A 19,374-nucleotide genomic window follows, 5' to 3' on the forward strand; every position below is an offset into this window, starting at 1 on the left:
TTATTGACGTAATGTTTAGCTAACTAATCACATGGCTATAGGACTAGGGAGGAATATTTACTTGATCTACATTATATAAAGACTTAAAAAATCAGAAATAGTAATTTATTTTAAAACTATTTGATAGATTATCTGAAATAGCCTGGAATGTTACATTAATTAAGTTTAAAACAAGTATAGAAAAATGGCTCGTGGCCAAACATTCAGATAGCGATTACTGGTCTGTGATATTAATTTCTTTAATTTTTAGCTATTAATGTATACATTTTTATTGTTGTTTTGTAAACATTTGGTAGTAATTTAAGATTTGCATTAAACACCCTCACTAGTGTAAACATATTCTGGATATATTGTTATTCGTTGATTTGTAAATGTTTGATTGTGATGTATTATTTTAACTCAATATCCTCACTAGTACAAAGATATTATACATATACTCTGTATCACTAATAATAGTAGAATCTCTGGCTGCCTGCAAGGATTGACGGATTCTATCCCTAACGTCCCCTAACCATGTTTATTTTTTTTAGTATAACCGTACACAAATAATTCAAACACTGTACTACCACCTTCAGAGTAGTGGCACTATTGGATAGAAATGTCAGCATTATTGAATTCAACCTTGGTCACAATAATTTTAGCACCTTTCTACACAAGCTATCTAAGTGGAAGATTAAGATTTATCTTCATGATAGATGCCAACCAAGCTCTATGTTTCTCAGCGTAGCTAGCTTGTCTATCTTTGTCTGCTCTGCATTTACTGTACAGCACCGTTTCGAACTTCACTAGCCGTTGTAAAAGGCTGTCTTCGATATTTTCCACCTTTTTCGTTTTCTCTAACGAAACCCCATTGTTGTCTTTGTGACAGTTACGTTGACCACCACCGCTCTCCAGATTGTAAACACACTCTCGGAAGACGTGTACAATGAATCTCCGATGGTACCAGATGGCTTCGTGGCCGGGATACACGAGGACCAAGTCTGTATTGAAAAAGAGTTCTGACAAAACTATACCGAGTGGAATTGAGTCCAACTTTTCGCACTTCTTATCTAACGCCTCGTACAAAATTGACTTTGTGCTCTCCGTCAAGTGACTGTCCTGTTTACTCTCTGACGGAGATAGGAACATCTGTAAGGACCAGGCGGAGTTCTGCTCTATGTCCACGGTACATTTGCGCACAGTACTGAACCCGCTGGGAGGCAACTTAACGAACCGGTCCAGCAGATGTTGGCGGTATTGGAAGCCACTGTGGTCAGACACGTGCACTGATACCCACTGGTGAGTCTGCATCCACTCGTCTATGAGGAAGGATATGTAGGAGCCAGAGTCCTGAGGCAGCTGATTGAGGCACCAGATACGATGGTTCCAGGCATAGTAGTTGTTAGAGTAGAGATCCGCAGCCATCTGACACACATGGACTTCAGACGTCACCAATCCTGGATTACTTGGAAATGCTGAAAGAATTCCAGGTTGGATTAAACTACATTAACAACAAACAATGTAATATTATAACTTTGTAATAGATAGTGTCTTTATTTGTATTTTCACCAAATCTTTATCTTTATATATAAATATTTCTTGTGTTTGTGTGTATGTGACTGAACTCCTCCTAAACAACTGGACCGATTTTGATGAAATTTTGTTTGTGTGTTGAAGGGGATTCGAGAATGGTTTAGATTCACAATTTGGTCCTATTTAAATAGTCTGTTTAATTAAATTTTTATTAATTTATAAACTGTTGTTGTAGTTGGAGTGTTTTATATTGGATCTGAGAGACTGCGCTACGACACGTAATACAAAGCGAATTGATACTTAACAGCTGTTAATACTTTCAGCTGAAGTTCATCAAAGAGGCAGAAACAATTGTTTGCATTTAAAATTTAGAAAATTGTTATTGTAAAGTGCTTGAACAGTAGTGTAATGCAGGTTGCATAATTTTAAATTTAGATTGCACCAATGATCAATTAACTATTTAATGCAATGAAAATACTATTAAATGCTATTATGAAAACAACCTCATTGTACAAATCCGTGAATGTTTGCACATAAGGTAATCGAATTTGGTTAGATCAAAGGTAAATGAAAAGAGCCAAAAGAAGACACTATGATCGAAATTGGTTTTCGTTGATACATTTTCTTGAAGGCATACTCCTGAATAATACTGGAAATATCTTAGACAGAAAATTAATTTTAACAGACTGAATTTGATTCTTTATAACCTAATTAGTTTATTGAGATTCATCCATATAAATTAAATTTTTCTGAATAACTTATCAACACCTAGCAAAAACCAAAGATAGAGGCAGGAAATATGGACATACCTTCATAATCCGCCCAAGAGGCTCATAAAGGAACGACTATAAATTACCTCAGCAATGTTTAGAATGTGATAGAAAGAGAATACGTGAATATAGTGTACTGTTTTTCAACGGGAAATTGCGTGCAAAGCCGCGAGCAACTGCTAGTTTACATATAAAATGATGATATCCAAATTTGTAATGCTATTTTTTGTCCAATGCTGTTTGTTATGAACTGACAACATACAGAGTGCTGGGACAGCGGTTAACGAGCATCCACTGCAGTCAATATTTTAAACCCTCCTGTTGACCGCCTCTTTTGTTTGAGTCAGTTATGCAGTTCTAGTATCTTACATGTAAAGTTTCTGACATGATTAAGCAAAGTTACAATAAATCTCTACAAATAAATATGGTACTTTTTTGTGCAACTTTGAGTGCTGGAACCCAATAAACGTTGTGTGAGAATCTTTGTGTTTTTCTTTTTTTTTTCCTATGTGATGCCATGGCTTTGTTAGTAAAAATGTTAGGGTTTATAAACAAATCATGAAAATTAAAAAATATAAGAAAAGATAGATTGATCAAAATGTATATTATTGTAAATCTTTAACAGGAAAAGTTTTCTGTTTGACCCCACAATACTATAGTAAATAATTTTTTTAAAGTATTTTGACGATAAAGAGCATGGTAAAAACAAAACAAATTTCATATCCAAAAAACAATATTTGGTAAAAAAAGTCTTTTTAGGAAAAGAAATATTCTAACAAAATGCATAATAAATTTATCAAGAAACCATTGGTTGGGCCAAAATATTTATTTAAAAATTGTTAGTAACAAAATAATTGTGAGTTGTATTTTAGAGAAAAAACAGTTCAAATCAAGGAGACTGTTCCGATGTCAGATCACGTTGGATGATCTGGCAAGTTATCTGAGATCAGGAAAGTACTGATCAGAAATACCCCTGACCATTGGTGCAGGCTTCAATGGGGCCTTTGATACCACCCCACACTTTTGACAAAAAAAGAAAATAATCCCTTGAGATAGTATCTAAATTCAAGCTCAGATCACATGAGCACTTGTCATCTTGTTTTATATATACAGGGTGTATATTATGTCTGGAAACACCCAAATATATCCTTTAATAATTTAAATATAAATTTGAAACCTCTTACAATCGTGATAGAGATTGGGCATCTACTTTTTGGAACAATGTTTTGTTATGTCACACCAACGGGGGACGTCCTGCTGAGGGTATCGTGAATATTCTTAATGGAAGCCTATACCTTGTGATACATAATTTTAAAGGTAATAGCTTACTGAATTGAATGCCACAAACCGCATCTCAAAGGAATTATTCTATCAGAAAATAGAGCATTTTTAGTATTGAAAATTTACTGATGTTCAACAATGTAATTTTAACATGGTTCTTGCCACAAAATGTGTTACACTAATTTTTTAGCATTTTTTAAATGTTCAATTAAAATAAAATAAACAATTTATTTTTAAGCTGGTTTCATTAGTACAAATTTACCAGTTTTTATTACAATGAATAAAACTTATGAGTCACTTTCTCTGATTACTTATGAATCTGTACTTGGTGTTTTCCAGTCAGCAGGAAGGTTTAAAGAGACAAAGGTCACTAGCCTATGAGAAACATTATTGTGTTATTAATCATCTGGTCTACAGGTTTCAGTTTGTTGAGCATGGAGCTTTCACTAGACAGGTCTAAGCTTGGGAATTACAAATGGACAAAGGTCATATCATTCCTGTCGAGTTAATCAGTGTCTCTGAAGCAATGCTGTCAACAAGTTATCTAATTACAGTAGTTCAGTTTTTATTTGGCATTTTAATGGAATTGTCTGAAAGAGAACGAATTACTCTGTTGATGATGCGAGGATATGGCGATCGTCAAAGATCTTATCGGGAAGTTTGTAAATTGTTTAATGACACTTTCCCAGAAAGGAATCCCATAAGTGTTTCAACAATATCAAAAACTATTGAGCGTTTTGAAATGACAGGGAGTGTACGTAATCGGCCAAAGTCGGGTAGGATACAATCTGCAACAGATGAAGAACATGCACTAGATGTTTTGCAAACATTTATTGAAGACCCACATACATCGCTCAGAAAAGCTGCACAGCAACATGATATGCACCCTATGTCTGTGAGTAAGATTTTGAAAATTAATAAATACAAACCATTTAAAGTTCATTTAGTCCAACAGTTAAGTGAGGATGATTACGACAGAAGAGTTGAGTTTTGTGAACTTGTGATGCGCAAATGTGATGACAATAGAGATTTTCTGACCAACATACTATTTTCTGATGAGGCAACTTTTTTCCTAAATGGCAATGTTAACAGGCACAATTGCCGTTACTGGGCTAGTGAAAACCCACATTGGATTACTGAGTCCCATTCACAGCAACCACAAAAACTAAACGTATGGTGTGGAATTTTAGGTAACAAAATTGTTGGACCCTTTTTCATCAATGGAAATTTAAATGCCGAACTTTGAAAATGAAATTTTTGTTTTATTTAATTGAACATTTAAAAAATGCTAAAAAATTAGTGTAACACATTTTGTGGCAAGAACCATGTTAAAATTACATTGTTGAACATCAGTAAATTTTCAATACTAAAAATGCTCTATTTTCTGATAGAATAATTCCTTTGAGATGCGGTTTGTGGCATTCAATTCAGTAAGCTATTACCTTTAAAATTATGTATCACAAGGTATAGGCTTCCATTAAGAATATTCACGATACCCTCGGCAGGACGTCCCCCGTTGGTGTGACATAACAAAACATTGTTCCAAAAAGTAGATGCCCAATCTCTATCACGATTGTAAGAGGTTTCAAATTTATATTTAAATTATTAAAGGATATATTTGGGTGTTTCCAGACATAATATACACCCTGTATATATATAATATGAACACGAATATTTACCTACTTGTACAACCTAATAGCAAATAGTAGATAGGGAACACAGTGCCCGTAACTTTCACAGTAAGTTAAGTAAACTCTGTTTTCTCTAATAGTGTATTTTATTTAGATTCCAGTAAGAAAAATTCTTCCAAAAATAATTGTGTCCGAATAATACTAAGTACTAAAACTTCAAGCAAGAAATATAATATTTTACAAAATATAATCTTAAAAAAAAAATAGTAACTTGTTTTGAAGAAAGCATTGTTGCAACTACAACTTAGTTTAGCGGTTTTTATTAATTTATTCGTCATATAGTGTATGTGAAGAAAATGTCAAATAGTTATTCTACCAGCATTTGATTGAGTTTTGGCAAAGAAAATTATACATGAATGTTGCAATAGATATAAATAATTATAAAACTGAGATTGAAGGACGGCAAAACATAACAACAAAGTTATTGCACATACAGACTATTCTTTTACCTGTTAACCCTATTTAATGAACAGAGCTCTTCCTTGGAGCAACAGGAATGTATATAATAAGTTTCAAGTCTCCAGGACCTTTCTATCAAGAAAATATCACATAGATGGACAGAGGGCATTCTTTCCTTTTATCCTTTCATCATTTTAATTTTTTAGTAAGGGTTTTAAAAAACAAGTATTAAATAATGTTATAGTTTATAGTATATACACACCTATCTATAGTTTGTTTTCAATTATCTAATAGGTAAAATTATGCAAGCTTTTTAATCTATGGCAGTCAAAATATTTGGCAAATTAAGAGACAAGTTTAACTTTTGTACAACTAAGAAGGCTTGAAAACTTAAGCTTATACAACTAAGTTTCTAAAAATAAATCAACAGTCTCTTTTCTAAGTATGTGAAAGCTTGAACAAAACCGTAGATACCTGTAGAACAAACCGTATGATACGGGTAAAAATACGTTATCAATAAGCATTTGTAAATATGACTACTAGGTGATAATATCCAGTAAACGGTGAATAGATCACAGTAGTAAAGGAGACATGGATTTGGGTATAGTAGGAAGAGTTTTAGCTGGCTGGATAGGTCTGACAATCCAAAACCAGCGTACGCTGGCAAAAAAACTGGTACATGTTGTAAAATGAATTAATGCTTACTATTCCAGGATTAAATGCATTAATATTTAGTATTACTCACCATCCAACATTTTCTTGATGAGCCACTTGCGGTAGTTAAAGACTTCACCACTCTTTGGTTTCCTCGTGAGTACAACTGATGTGAAGTGCAGCTCGAACTGAGGGTCCAGGCTAGTCAGCTCTCTCCGCATGTTCCAAAACACTGTGACGTCTGGGTTAAGCAACAACGCACCCAGCAACAACTGGTTGATGTGTTCAGCATCTGCAACAGATTATTGATATATGTGTGCAGCTCAAACTGAGGGTCCAGGCTAGTCAGCTCTCTCCGCATGTTCCAAAACACTGTGACGTCTGGGTTAAGCAACAAAGCACCCAGCAACAACTGGTTGATGTGTTCAGCATCTGCAACAGATTATTTACTGGTAAATATGATATATGTGTGCAGCTCGAACTGAGGATCCAGGCTAGTCAGCTCTCTCCGCATGTTCCAAAACACTGTGACGTCTGGGTTAAGCAACAACGCACCCAGCAACAACTGGTTGATGTGTTCAGCATCTGCAACAGATTATTGATATATGTGTGCAGCTCAAACTGAGGGTCCAGGCTAGTCAACTCTCTCCGCATGTTTCACAACGCAATGAAATCTAAATTTACTAACCCAGCAAAATTGGATGTTCAAACTCAGTAAAGGATCAGAGGATAATAGATGTACAAATTAAATTGATTAAATTAGATTGATAAATTAATGGGAAATAGATAAAAATAGAGTGATAATCTATTAATAATTATCACTAACATTGGAGTGCTTGAGGGTGTCTCACTATGAAAAGTTAGATTTCCTACAATCACTTATTGGAGCCTACAAACACCTGGTTTTTTGCAGTTAAACAGAGGATTTGTGATGATGGAGAGAGTTTACCATTTTATTATTTCCAACCAGTAGGAGCCTAATCGACAATCAGTGGGATTCTACTTAGTAATAAGTGAGAACTTAATCAATACCAAATATGAAATCAGTAAGGCCACACTACAACTCAGTGCAAGTAATTTGAGCGAATAATTATGAGTAACCGTGAGCAACAGCTATGTATGCTATTATAATAATTACAAAGGTCTTATCTTACTATTAAGCCATTTATCATGTTTAACATGACTTACTTTACGGTTCAGTATGTAGTAAATGCAATAAAACCGCCACATTATCTCACATTTAGTTTTTTTTTTTTTTTTCTTTTTTTTTTTTTTTTCTTTTTTGAGTACAATAAATAGCGTCACTAAAAATAAGTTTACTATAATAGTTATGAGTAAAATCATAATATTGTATAAAATTCTTCAAATGAATAAAATGCCTTTTGAATTAAAATACTTTTTTAAACATTGATTTGAACTTCTTTATGTCTCGAACACTTGATATTATTTTTGGAATTGATTTTAAAAAATTTTATTCCAGCATAAGAAGTTTTTTTTTATAATACTCCAAATTATGCTTAGGTAATACTAATTCCTTCTTATTTCTAGTGTTATATGTATGATTTTCACAGTGACTCTTGAAACTGGACTGATGAGTCTTAACATACATCACACAATTCTAAAATGTAAAGGCTATGCACTGTTAAAATATTTAGTTCAGTGAAATGATTTTTAACTGATTCTTCCTTATCAATTTTTAACATTATTCGCAGCAGCGCTTTTTTTTGCAAGATAAGAATTTTATTAAAATTTTTGATTTGTGGTTCCTCCATACACACCTATTCCATATGCAATATGGGATTGAATGTGGGCATGAAAGACCATCTTTAAAGCTGATAAGCTGCATAAATAAGACAGTCTTTTAATAGCATATATTCCAGAATTGATACGATTTATCACCTGTTCAATATGCAAATCCCAGCTAAGGTTGTTGTCTATGATTAGTCCTAGAAATTTTGTATTGCGAACTTGACCCAAACAGGAATCATTTAATAAGATATTGGGACTTGAGTGTTTTTCTACTTTGTTTGGTACTGAAAGAAATAAAGTTAGTTTTCTCCGTATTTAGAACTAATTTGTTGTCAATGAAAAATGTTTGTAATTTTGAAAAGTTCCAAATACACAGTTATTTCTAATTCAGCTTCTGTTTTGGCAGAAATGATTAAGTTTGAGTCATCTGCAAATAAACAGAGCTGGTTTTTTGTTATTTTCAAGAATACTAAGGCACTTTGGCATTTCCCTTATGTAACAAATAAAATAATAAAGGACCCAAAATAGATCCTTGAGGTACTCCATTTCTTACTATTTTGGATGTTAGATTGAAATTTTTGTAATTTGTTATTTTCTATGTGGGATATCTCAACATACTGTTTTTATATTGGAAAGATATGTTTCAAACCATCTTAGATGGATGTTATTGATTCCTAAATTTTTCAATTTCTCGAGTAAAATGTCATGAGATATGCTATCAAAAGCTTTGACAGATCCATGAATATTCCTGTTACATTTTCGTTTTTGTCAACTGATTCTATTATAGATTCAGTGAACTCTACCAATGCTGTTATAGTAGATTTATTTTTTTCGAAATCCATGTTGTGCCTTGTCATAAAGATCATTTACCTCTAGATGTTTGACTAACCTATGATACATGGTTCATTCAAAAATTTTTTGAGATTGATGGTAAAATTGAAATTGACGATAATTTTTAAATATCTGTTGCTGAGGCCTTTTTTGAAGACTGGGATAACCTTTGAAACTTTTAATTTGTCAGGAAATATGCCTGTAATGAGAGAAGAATTTATTAAATGCAATAATGGTTTACTTAAGGAATGTTTGACAAATTTTATCAATTTCACTGGAACTCCATCATATCCACTAGACGATTTATTTTTGAGAGAGTCAAAAATTTGTATCAATTCTGTTTTCAGTCAAGGGCGGGCATTGAAATTTTAATAAAGTGTTTACCAGGTTTGTGATTGTCACATTTGTCATATTTTGGCTGTACTGAAGATAGATCCTTTAACAGTGCATCTGTCACATTTATAAAATAATCATTAAAGGAGATTGCAATAAGAGAATGGATCACTAATAGATGATTCTTTAGTTTTTAGTACAAGATTGCCTTCACATTTACTTTTATTCTTTTTTGTTTCTTTATTTATAATTTGCCATGTTGTTTTACTAATATTTTCTGTGTTTTTGATTTTGGTATCAAAATAATTTTCTTACATTTAGTTAGTTTTGAATTGTATTGTTTAACTTTATTCTTAACTTCATTTTTTAAATTATCAGATTTTGTAAGCCTTGACAATTTACTAAGACAAATTATTTCATTTTTTTTCATCCTTTTAAATCTTGTGTAATCCAAGTGTGCTTTTTATTTTCTTTTTTAATTTGTGTAAGTGGAAAACAAAGATTAAAATAGTATCTGAAGATACTGTCAAAACAATCAATATTTTTCATTGACTGTTGAGTAAAAGACTGGGAGCCAATCTTCTTTTTCCAATAAAGATTTAAAAAGTACCATATTATTTTAATGAAAATTGTCTTCCAACAAAAGTTAATGTTTTCCCAGTTTTTTTTTTGGGGTTTGCAGAAGTTCGAGCATTTGTGCATCATGGTCAGATAAGGCTGTTATAATTCCTGAGACTTTAACTTCATTTCTATTAATATTTGTCAAAAAATTATCTATACAGGATTTACATGTTGGTGTCACTCTAGTAGGAAAAATCAATTAAGAAACTCATTCCATGGCGATTTAAAAATGTTCTTAAGTTCCTTTGTCTCTTTAGATTCATTTAACATGTTAATGTTAAAATCTCCTGTAATGGTTAAATATTTGTCTTTTGCTACAAGAAATTCTATAAGAGAGTCTAATCTATCTAAAAATTCGCTATTGTTAAATTGAGGTGTTCTATAAACTCCTGCTAATATAAAACTATACTTTTCTATCTTAAATTTAGCTAAACAACATTCAAATAATTTGTCCTGACAAAGTTCAACAACAGTTGGAAAAACCAGCTGCCTCCCCCTTAAACCCTCCTTTGAGAGAATTGCTACAACCTCCTCCCGAAGTTGTAGTACGAGAATATTCTGATATTAAAATATAATTTTCTATGTTTAAAGCGTTCAAGTTTGATTTTTGACATATTGTGTTCTGTTAACACAATTATTTGAGGGTCTAATTCGGATAGTGTTATTTCTAAAGATTCAACACGAATCTGTAAATCCCTAATATTTTGGTGAAAAATTTTTATGCTTTTATAGTTGAAGTAATAAATTAATTAATGAAGTAGTTAAATAATGTTTGATAATTGTATTTTAACCCTCAGTGAGTTACATTAACGGTTATATTGGTTATTTATAATATTCCAGAGTTACATTCTGTGAAAAAATACAATACCTATTTTCTAAAGTTTTTAGTGTCACAAGAAATTATAGTAGTAAAATGTTTTAGTTGGGATTTTTATTCACTTACAGTTCAAAATTTAATAATTTTATTCCAAATAAAGCTCTTTTTAATAAATTTATTTTTACAAAAAGAATGTTTTTAAATAAATAAAAAAACTTATTTAAGTAACTATGGTTTAATTTTGTAACATTATATACAGAAATGTTATATAAATGTTTTATTATGTACATGTTGCGTTATTATTGAGTAATAATAGTGAGGAGTTTCAAAATAAAAGATGAATAGATAATAATAATTAAAGAAAATTAAGCTGTAAAAATTAAAAAAATATAAGTGTGCAAAGTCCACCACACTGGACCTTTTATTATTCAAACATTGCTGTGAAACTTAACTAAAATGTGAATGTATCATGTGTAAAATACCTGGATAAAAATCATCTGTGGACTTTAAATTTTGCATGAAACTTATTTTCTACATAGACAAGAATGAGTTCAATGATGGTGATCTTTATATAATTCAATGAAACAAAAATACATCTTAAATATGATGAATATCGTAAAAAAAAATAACTTAATGTGAAGGTGTTACTGATTTCTTGTTTCACTGAACGATGGCAAATGTCCGGAAAATTCCTGTTTCCTTCACAATCCTTCCATCGTCAAAAATAACCTTCAAACAAAGAAAACTTAATATGATTAAAATTACATATGATTACAGATGTGGTTGTAAATAATTGCATTTTGAGCATCCCCATATCCTTTTTTGTTGAAAATTAAAGCCAGTTGTTTCATTAGTTTAAAATAAATATTTTAAAAATTGTTCTTTCTAATGGAATAAAAAAATTTGGTCATAGAAAAACAAATTCCCAAATAATTACAATTTTTAAATGTCAGAATCCCTAAAATCCTTTAAATTTTGCCTGTTAAGAATCTTATCTAGAATAAATTCACAAATGAAATTTTGAAGAAAATCTTATTTAAAAATGGCTCATAAACTGTCCACACAATATAAATAGTTTAAATAAAACAACTAAATTTTCTAGAGACTAGGATCATCCATATTTCACCTTCCTGGGCTCTGGTGTTACTACAAAGTCAACATAACAGCTTACTAATTTTATTTATGGGAATTTATTATTAGTAATAATTTCGTTAAGTTTCACCAATTTCAACAAACCTACATTCGAATAAACTAGGACACTTTAGGTCACATAGTTGTCTATTTACACAAAGTATAGAAGCACTTATAAAATGAAACTTATTTTCTTGATTAACTAAATGAAATAACCAAGTAATATACATTTGAAATACAAAATATTGAAAAATACTTACAATTCGTTCAATAATTTTACACAGGTACAACATCAGGCATGCAGGTTGGCCAAAGAACTGACTAAAGTGATGCCATGTACAATCATGTCAAATACCTGTAAACACCTGACCGATCTCCTGTTTTGTTTGGTCAAGTTAAGTCAATAGTAGGAGTACAAGTTGACCTCTGTCTAGCTTATCAAATAATTATAAACCAACTGAGCAATCCCTGACTGCTCTTAACATGATAAACATGCATTGTCTTGTCATTGAGAACAGGTTAGAACGCACCTGACCATTTTATTTTACTTGTGCAATATTCATGCTGATTTTTTAAACAATTCCTTTAACATTTCAGCCACTTTCAGCTGAAATTCACAATTTTTCATATCATAATCTAATTAATTGACAATAACATAACTAACTTAAGTTTCTGACAATTTGTTTTAAGTTAAATAAATATGAAGAATTTATTTTTACCACTCACCAAAATTAGAATCACTGATGTTACTAATTTCTTTATTAATGCAAATTCCTTTTTTTTTAATTTCATAACTTAACACATTCGCTACCGAAATGTAAAAACTTTTTCGTTAATATGGACCGGCTGGCACACATATGTGCCGGCTACTTGATTCTTATAGACCGATGGCACATATTTGTGCCGCTCGGTACAGTTCCAGTGGACCGACGGCACATATTTGTGCCAGTGTAGTATTATTAAATAAAAGGCTGTGGTAACGATCGGTCTATTCTTTCGACTTCATTCTTTCATATCGGTCTACAGGGATGTCTGGCACATATTTGTGCCGCTTGGTCTCTCGGTATGTTCACTTTTTCTTCCTTGGTGCAGTTCAAGGTCTCAGGTCAAAAAAGCCATGACCCAGTCAAATTGAACAAGAGGCTACGGTGTCATGTTTGTAGAATAAGACAGAAAAAGCGGAAAACAACTTTCTTCACATGTTCCAGCTGCACAGATGAAAAGGACAATAAATTCGGACTCTGCATGCCAGAGTGTTTCAATGAATTTCACAAGTGAAAAACTAAAACAAAATGTGTGTTACCTAAAACATTTTTATTTCCTAACTGTTTTATGTCAAAGATAAAATGTAGCTCATTACATAAATGGAGTTATAAATAAGAGACATTTGTGTGAGTTTTTTTTAATAACATATTCTGCTATTTCCAAAGTGTTTATCCAAAGATCTTGTTTTAGTTTGTACAATACACATAACTACCATGTCAACACTAGTTTTTATTATTTTCCAAATGTGTCCTAACACAGTTATGGCAATTTTTACTTGACTTTCAACTAGAAAAAGTTTATATTTGAGGTTTAGCCTAAGCCTAATTTTTTGCTACAGACCGACCGGCACATATATGTGCCACTAGCCAAAATGTATACAACGTAAAAAAAGGGATGTGGAATCAAGTTAAACGTTTGCCTAAGGCTATAAAATGATATATAAATTGATTTGAACAAAGTTGTACTCTTGGGCTATACGGTAATGACCACACTACTTTGAGCTGGTCTGTGAGAAGTGCCCAACTCACACAATGGTGGTATATCTTGATGGACCTACCGGCACATATATGTGCCGGTTGGTAGCGAACGTATTAATGAAAAAATTATCATTTAGGCATGTTACTGTTTTACCAATACGATTGTAACTATAATGCTTACAGCTGGAACAATAATTTTATTGTTGAAATATTCGTTAAGAAATTTCCTGTCATTTAATTAATGTACAACAAGATGTTATTGAATTTTTATTTTGTTTTTAACTATATAAAATAAAATTTAAATTAAAAACAAATATTTCTTATTCACAAAGAAAATTGTTTTAAACTTATAGTTAGCCTTATCTGTGTTATTTGTTCTACTTTTATTTGGCTACACTATTTCCAAATTTCAGTCCAATTTTTAAATGTTCACAGCATTTATAATTTTGTTTAATTACCTAAACAGTAAAATTAGGTTTTTTGTCAATTCAAAAACTATCCATTTTACCAAAATTAATAATTTACTTTTCATTTTCACTTATGATTTTCCAAAATTTTGTTTCCATACAAAGATTGTTAATGTTTTTGCTACAGAATATTTATACGCCAATTTAGAGAACGTAGCCAACCTGTTGTAGATCACTCAAATTTTGCATATTTATTGTAAAGTACAACAATGGTAGATATAACAACTAAAATCAGCACTAGAACCAAACCGAGCAAACAAAAAAGCAATGTAACAAGACGTAAATAACTGGAGCTGAACAAGGAACAGGTTATTGGCAACACAGTCAGCATTTGCTGGCGAGAGCTGATAACGAAAGCACTGAGTATAAAAGTTGTTTGTGTATCATCCGTAACCGGGCATAATTAATGGAGAACATACTTATACTTGGTTACAATGGTTAATAAATAACACAGAGAACTATTTAAAAATTTATTTTACTTAAATGTCAATTTTCTAAGCATCCAACAAATTAGAAGTTGGTCTTTTAAGCATACAGTATGACTGTCCGACAGATCAGACGTTGGTATTCAATGGGTTAAACCATGTGAATTAGCACTCACACATTAGTAGTATCTGACAACGGTCTGTAGGGTTTTATCAAGAAAAGAAAAGGGTGATGTCACAAATAAAAACAATAGAAACAGACTCCAGAGAGTCCCCCCCCCCCATATATCCTGAAAAGGATTAGCATACACAGTGCAAGATCAAGCTCCGCTACGACAGTGGAGATACGCATACTGATGCTTACTTACACACTTTGTCATTGTTAAATACAATCATTTAATTGCAGACAAATTATTAATATATAATTTCGTAACTACAAGAAAATATTGTCGTAAAGTTACTTTTTGCCCACCCTGAATGTAAAATTCACAAATTCTAAACTTACCTTCTCTTTTTCGCTTCTGCTGCCGAATATCCATGAGCAGGTTGTAAGCATAGCAATAGACATGAGGTACACACCACGACTCCAAGCCCAGACTGTGGTCCTCGTGGTGCACGGGTGATCGGTTCTCATTCAGTGTCACTAGTAGAGTTTGGAACTCCTTCCTTAAAATTATACCACAAAACGTGAATCAGAATAATATTTTGTATCTGACACATAATAATGATTTCTAGTTATAAAGAGCACATTGTTTTTATCTTCATGTTCTCCTTACAAGTAATCACATTCTACAATGTTTGGAACCAAATCTTGTATAATTTACAGAGTAAATAGTTTACATATGACATAATAAAATTTAGGCTTGTATAGTTTAATTAGTAATACCATCCACCTAGATGTACAATGATAAAAACTTCAGTAATTCAGATTGAGAATATATTATTGGTACTTTGAATGTCAAATCCACAAAAGGACTGATAATAATTAACAGTTAATGTTAATGTATCAGGTTTGAACCTAACTAAAACCCAGTCACCAATTTTTTCAGAAGCTACTTTGGTTGACAACAATTCTTGGTTGATGACTTTTCTTCTTTTATAACTATTTCTTGGACTAAACCTTCAAAGGTTGAACTTCGGACTGATCACTCTCAAAATTTCCAGATCTCACTTGCCCTAACTGTCACATTCTCACTTAATAAACCAGTAATTTTTTTCATGGAGAAAGTGAAACATCAGCAATAATAAAGTAGCTTGGCAAAACACAATTTTTTACATGTTTTACCTGCATTCCTCATTCCTTCCTTAGCAAATAGGTATTAAAACATGTCTACATGTTTCAGTTAAAAAGCTACAAATTTAAAACATCACTCGCTAAACTTAGTACGTGATTTTATGCAAACGTTTAGTAAGTTAGCACAAATGCTATATTAAACTTGTTTAATTTAAACAAAAATTATATCGATAGAGTGAAAAAATATCTTCCGAATGAACTGAAACGAGAAAAGATAAATGATTTATTCCTAGTTTTTAAGCTCAGGTTCTCACTTACCCCGCGTTCTCAGTTAGCCCACTTCACCCTATACCATTTACATATTTAATAAACAGAACTGGTATAGAGTAAGTTACCTCCATTACTGTAATACAGGTCTAACTTGATCTGAATATCAGTGTTGATCAATTGGGTTCTACTACCTGGGACTGCATAAACAGTAACAAAATGTTACTTATTTGAAGTTCGGTTCTAGATTAAATTAGCCACTTTATCTAATGATCTCAAACCGCTTTTAGACATTTCTTAAAATAGTATGTTTTCATTTCCAGAAAGAATTTTTAGACGAATGTGATCAATAATTGCACAATAACTGACATGTTTGCAATTTTAGGATACCTCAAATAGTTCATCAATCTAGAGGAACAAGGGGAATCGGAATTTCTGAATGAGGAGATAACCGGGATACCAACATTCAGGTGAAAGTTACTAGGAATTTTAGAGGTCGGAGTACGGCACATAAGGATAATTCAAGAGCGATTTGGTTTTTTCCTGTTTACCTTCATTATTGCAACAGGTTCTACCTCTATGGTGCAGTATGATTGTTGTTTTTCCCTCTGCGCTCTCGGTAAGCATCCTGTTTTGTGATTGGTCAGATTTGCTGTGTAGTAGTTTTAAACATTAAAATGTTCCTTATGTTTTGTCATCGCAATTAGCAATTTTGTATTTAAGTTTCCTTGAATTTGGTTACAACAAAGAAGTTACTTTCTACAAGTTTATTAGTTTTACCTATGGACAAAATGTGTATTGAGTGCTCCGTTTCATTGTGTTAGAATGAAAAACTCATATAACTTATCTGTAATATATATTGTATATATTCAAGATAACTTATTTCTTTTTAGTAGACATGGAACTTTACATTTGTATTCTTTATGTAACAAAAGTGGTGTCCATTGTCATCTATATCCTCCTCCTCATTAGATATTCTGTAAATTGACCATTATTTTTATTTCCTTATTCTTTTCAAATAAAATTTTTATTTTTACATTTTTTATTTTAATTATGTTATTGTTTCTTGTGTAGACCAGTTGGCTCCCAGGAATACCAAGGCTACAGTATAATAAGCGGTTATCAACAAAATTGAATGAGGATTGTCGATAAAAACGTCGATATTATTGAATACAACATTTGACCTACAGATATTGATAACTAATCATTGCCAACTTCCTTTATTTAGACTAGTGAAGTCATTACAGTTGTTGCTATTGGCGTCATTACTAGCTGTTGTTATTTCGTTTATGTAGGAGGAGGTTAGTGACGACAAGAACAGTGGATGAATATGCAAATATTGGCTCAAAAAGTTCTTATAAAGAAATGTTTAAAAACTGGTCTCAGAAGTAAGTGCATTGCCGATCATCTTGCAGAATACATGTATTGACGAGAAATTATGATTATTGGTGGTGATCAATTTCAGCATTTTTAAATGCTATCAAACATGTCTACCCTGTGAAGTAATAGTAATATAGAGCTCAAGAGTAGTTTAATACAATTTAGTTATTTTCTACAATTTAAACAACAAATTCATTCCTTTATTATACAAATATGTAGCTTTTATATATTTACATTTTTAAAGCCTAGAACTTAATCCAATTCGACATCAGCTTTCAAAATTTACTCAGAGTATAAGTTAAACATGGTTGGAAATAAATTCAAAATTAAAATCATGTGTATTGTTATTGACTAATGGAGGCAAGAACAGAGATGTACATGTCTTCTTTATTTCACAAGCAGTCACATTTATCCTTGACAATAAATAAGGTTAGTAGATGTTATTGTTTTATTCTAATTATATATTATATTTTAATTTGTAAATAATATTAATAATTATACATTAATTTCTAAGATTGAAAAGTAGTCAATATTGTTATTTCAAAGATCAATTACATTATTTGGTCCGACATGTTGCTTTCAGTCGTTTGGATGGTCATGAATAGGTATCGATGATTCCATATCATTCAATAATCATCATCCAATTGTGTTGGTGGCCGTTCATTATACTGCAGCCTATGCCACTTCTATGAACATTGGGCATCAGATTACATTGAACTAGGCCCTAACTGAATATTAGGTATTATCTTGAGGGTGTTATTCATTTTTACCAAATGTGTGCGAAAGCCATTTCCTTTTCCTTTAATATCGATTGTACTAATCCCCTATACCTCTATTTTTTTTTTTTTATTTTAAGTTAAAATTCTGACAAATAGTGTGGAGTGGCTGAAGTAAACTATTAGGCTGAAGTTCTTGTTCCTATCATATTCCAAAAGCAATGATCTATTATTACAACATCCGGTATCAATTTACAAAATCGTGACCATGGAAAGGTATGTTCATTTTTTTTTCCTGAAAACTACAATTTTTCCTGAAAACAATAGTTAAGAAAAAATTCGTCGGCAACGAAAATCAAAGGAGTTACGATTTTTTGAAATCCTCTGAAAACTCTGTTTTTGACAGTACCTCTGGCAATTTTACTGAAATGATGACGTTAATCCTGTCAACGATGCCTGCCCGCTGCGCAGTGCTGCGCACTGCTTGCTCTTTTAGAAAAAAAATTAACTCGAGCTTGCAAAAGTCGAATCCCAGATCACGTGATGCCCCTGATCCTTAACCCTCCAAGTGTTGTTCGACAAAATTTTGTCGGTTATTTTCCATCTTTAATGCAATAATGCCCGAAAGGCATCAATATAATACAATGATATACTTTCCCCCCAGTTTATATGCACCTGTGATAATAACACTTGGCTATAAATGCCCAACCCATGAAAAAAAGTCCATTTTTCATGGTCACGGTATTGTAAATAAATACCCAACATCCATCTATAACTGTTTAATTATTTCAATATCTTTCAACAAGATAAAAATGTCATACAAGAGTAAGTTATTAAACTTCTAAAATAGATAACCTAAAATTTATCATACTACAAATCAAAAGATTATTATACACTGTTCACTTACAATTGAGGGTCCCTTTTGAATGCCAAAGCAATATCATTAATAATTCTTTGTGCTGCTGGAAATGCATAATCATCCATTATTTCTGGAGTTAATAACAACCCAATTCGCTTTCAACTCTCCTCCCTTTACTCCTTTAATTCTACTGTTCCTTTCTCCTACTTTTTTTAGTTTCTCGAGGGTGTGTGCGTATAACAACAAATCCGCATGATAAAGCAACAAAAAAAAACCAAAATCAGAAAGACTTTTATTGAGAAGCGTCTTCGAATACTATAATGCGGCACCAGGTGAATGTGGAAGAACTGGCTGATAACCCAGCATGCATAATGGGTAGAGTACATGTAACTATTTAATATTTGTTCGATTAAACAAACTTGTACGTCAAAAGATAAAATTAAATATTTGTATTGTCCTACATTTGTAATAAACAGGCTTAACTTATTTTTCTGG

General features: G+C 31.9%; 1 protein-coding gene and 1 long non-coding RNA gene across 2 annotated transcripts; both read right to left on the minus strand.

Moving 5' to 3' along the window:
* Window positions 1–19,077, minus strand: LOC124366129 (protein prenyltransferase alpha subunit repeat-containing protein 1). Its single transcript, XM_046822424.1, has 4 exons — window positions 18,928–19,077; window positions 14,929–15,089; window positions 6,399–6,599; window positions 1–1,454 (listed from the first exon to the last, which is right to left on the minus strand). Exons 1-4 carry the CDS (start codon window positions 19,002–19,004, stop codon window positions 658–660), a joined length of 1,236 nt encoding a protein of 411 aa, XP_046678380.1. The 5' UTR covers window positions 19,005–19,077; the 3' UTR covers window positions 1–657.
* On the minus strand, window positions 6,777–12,423 carry LOC124366130. The gene is made up of 2 exons (XR_006922779.1): window positions 12,050–12,423; window positions 6,777–6,892 (listed from the first exon to the last, which is right to left on the minus strand). It is a non-coding gene; the product is annotated as an uncharacterized LOC124366130 (long non-coding RNA).
* Window positions 19,078–19,374: the final 297 nt, after the last annotated feature.

Source organism: Homalodisca vitripennis, chromosome 7 (genome assembly GCF_021130785.1).
Source record: "Homalodisca vitripennis isolate AUS2020 chromosome 7, UT_GWSS_2.1, whole genome shotgun sequence".
NCBI classification, from domain to species: Eukaryota; Metazoa; Arthropoda; class Insecta; order Hemiptera; family Cicadellidae; genus Homalodisca; species Homalodisca vitripennis.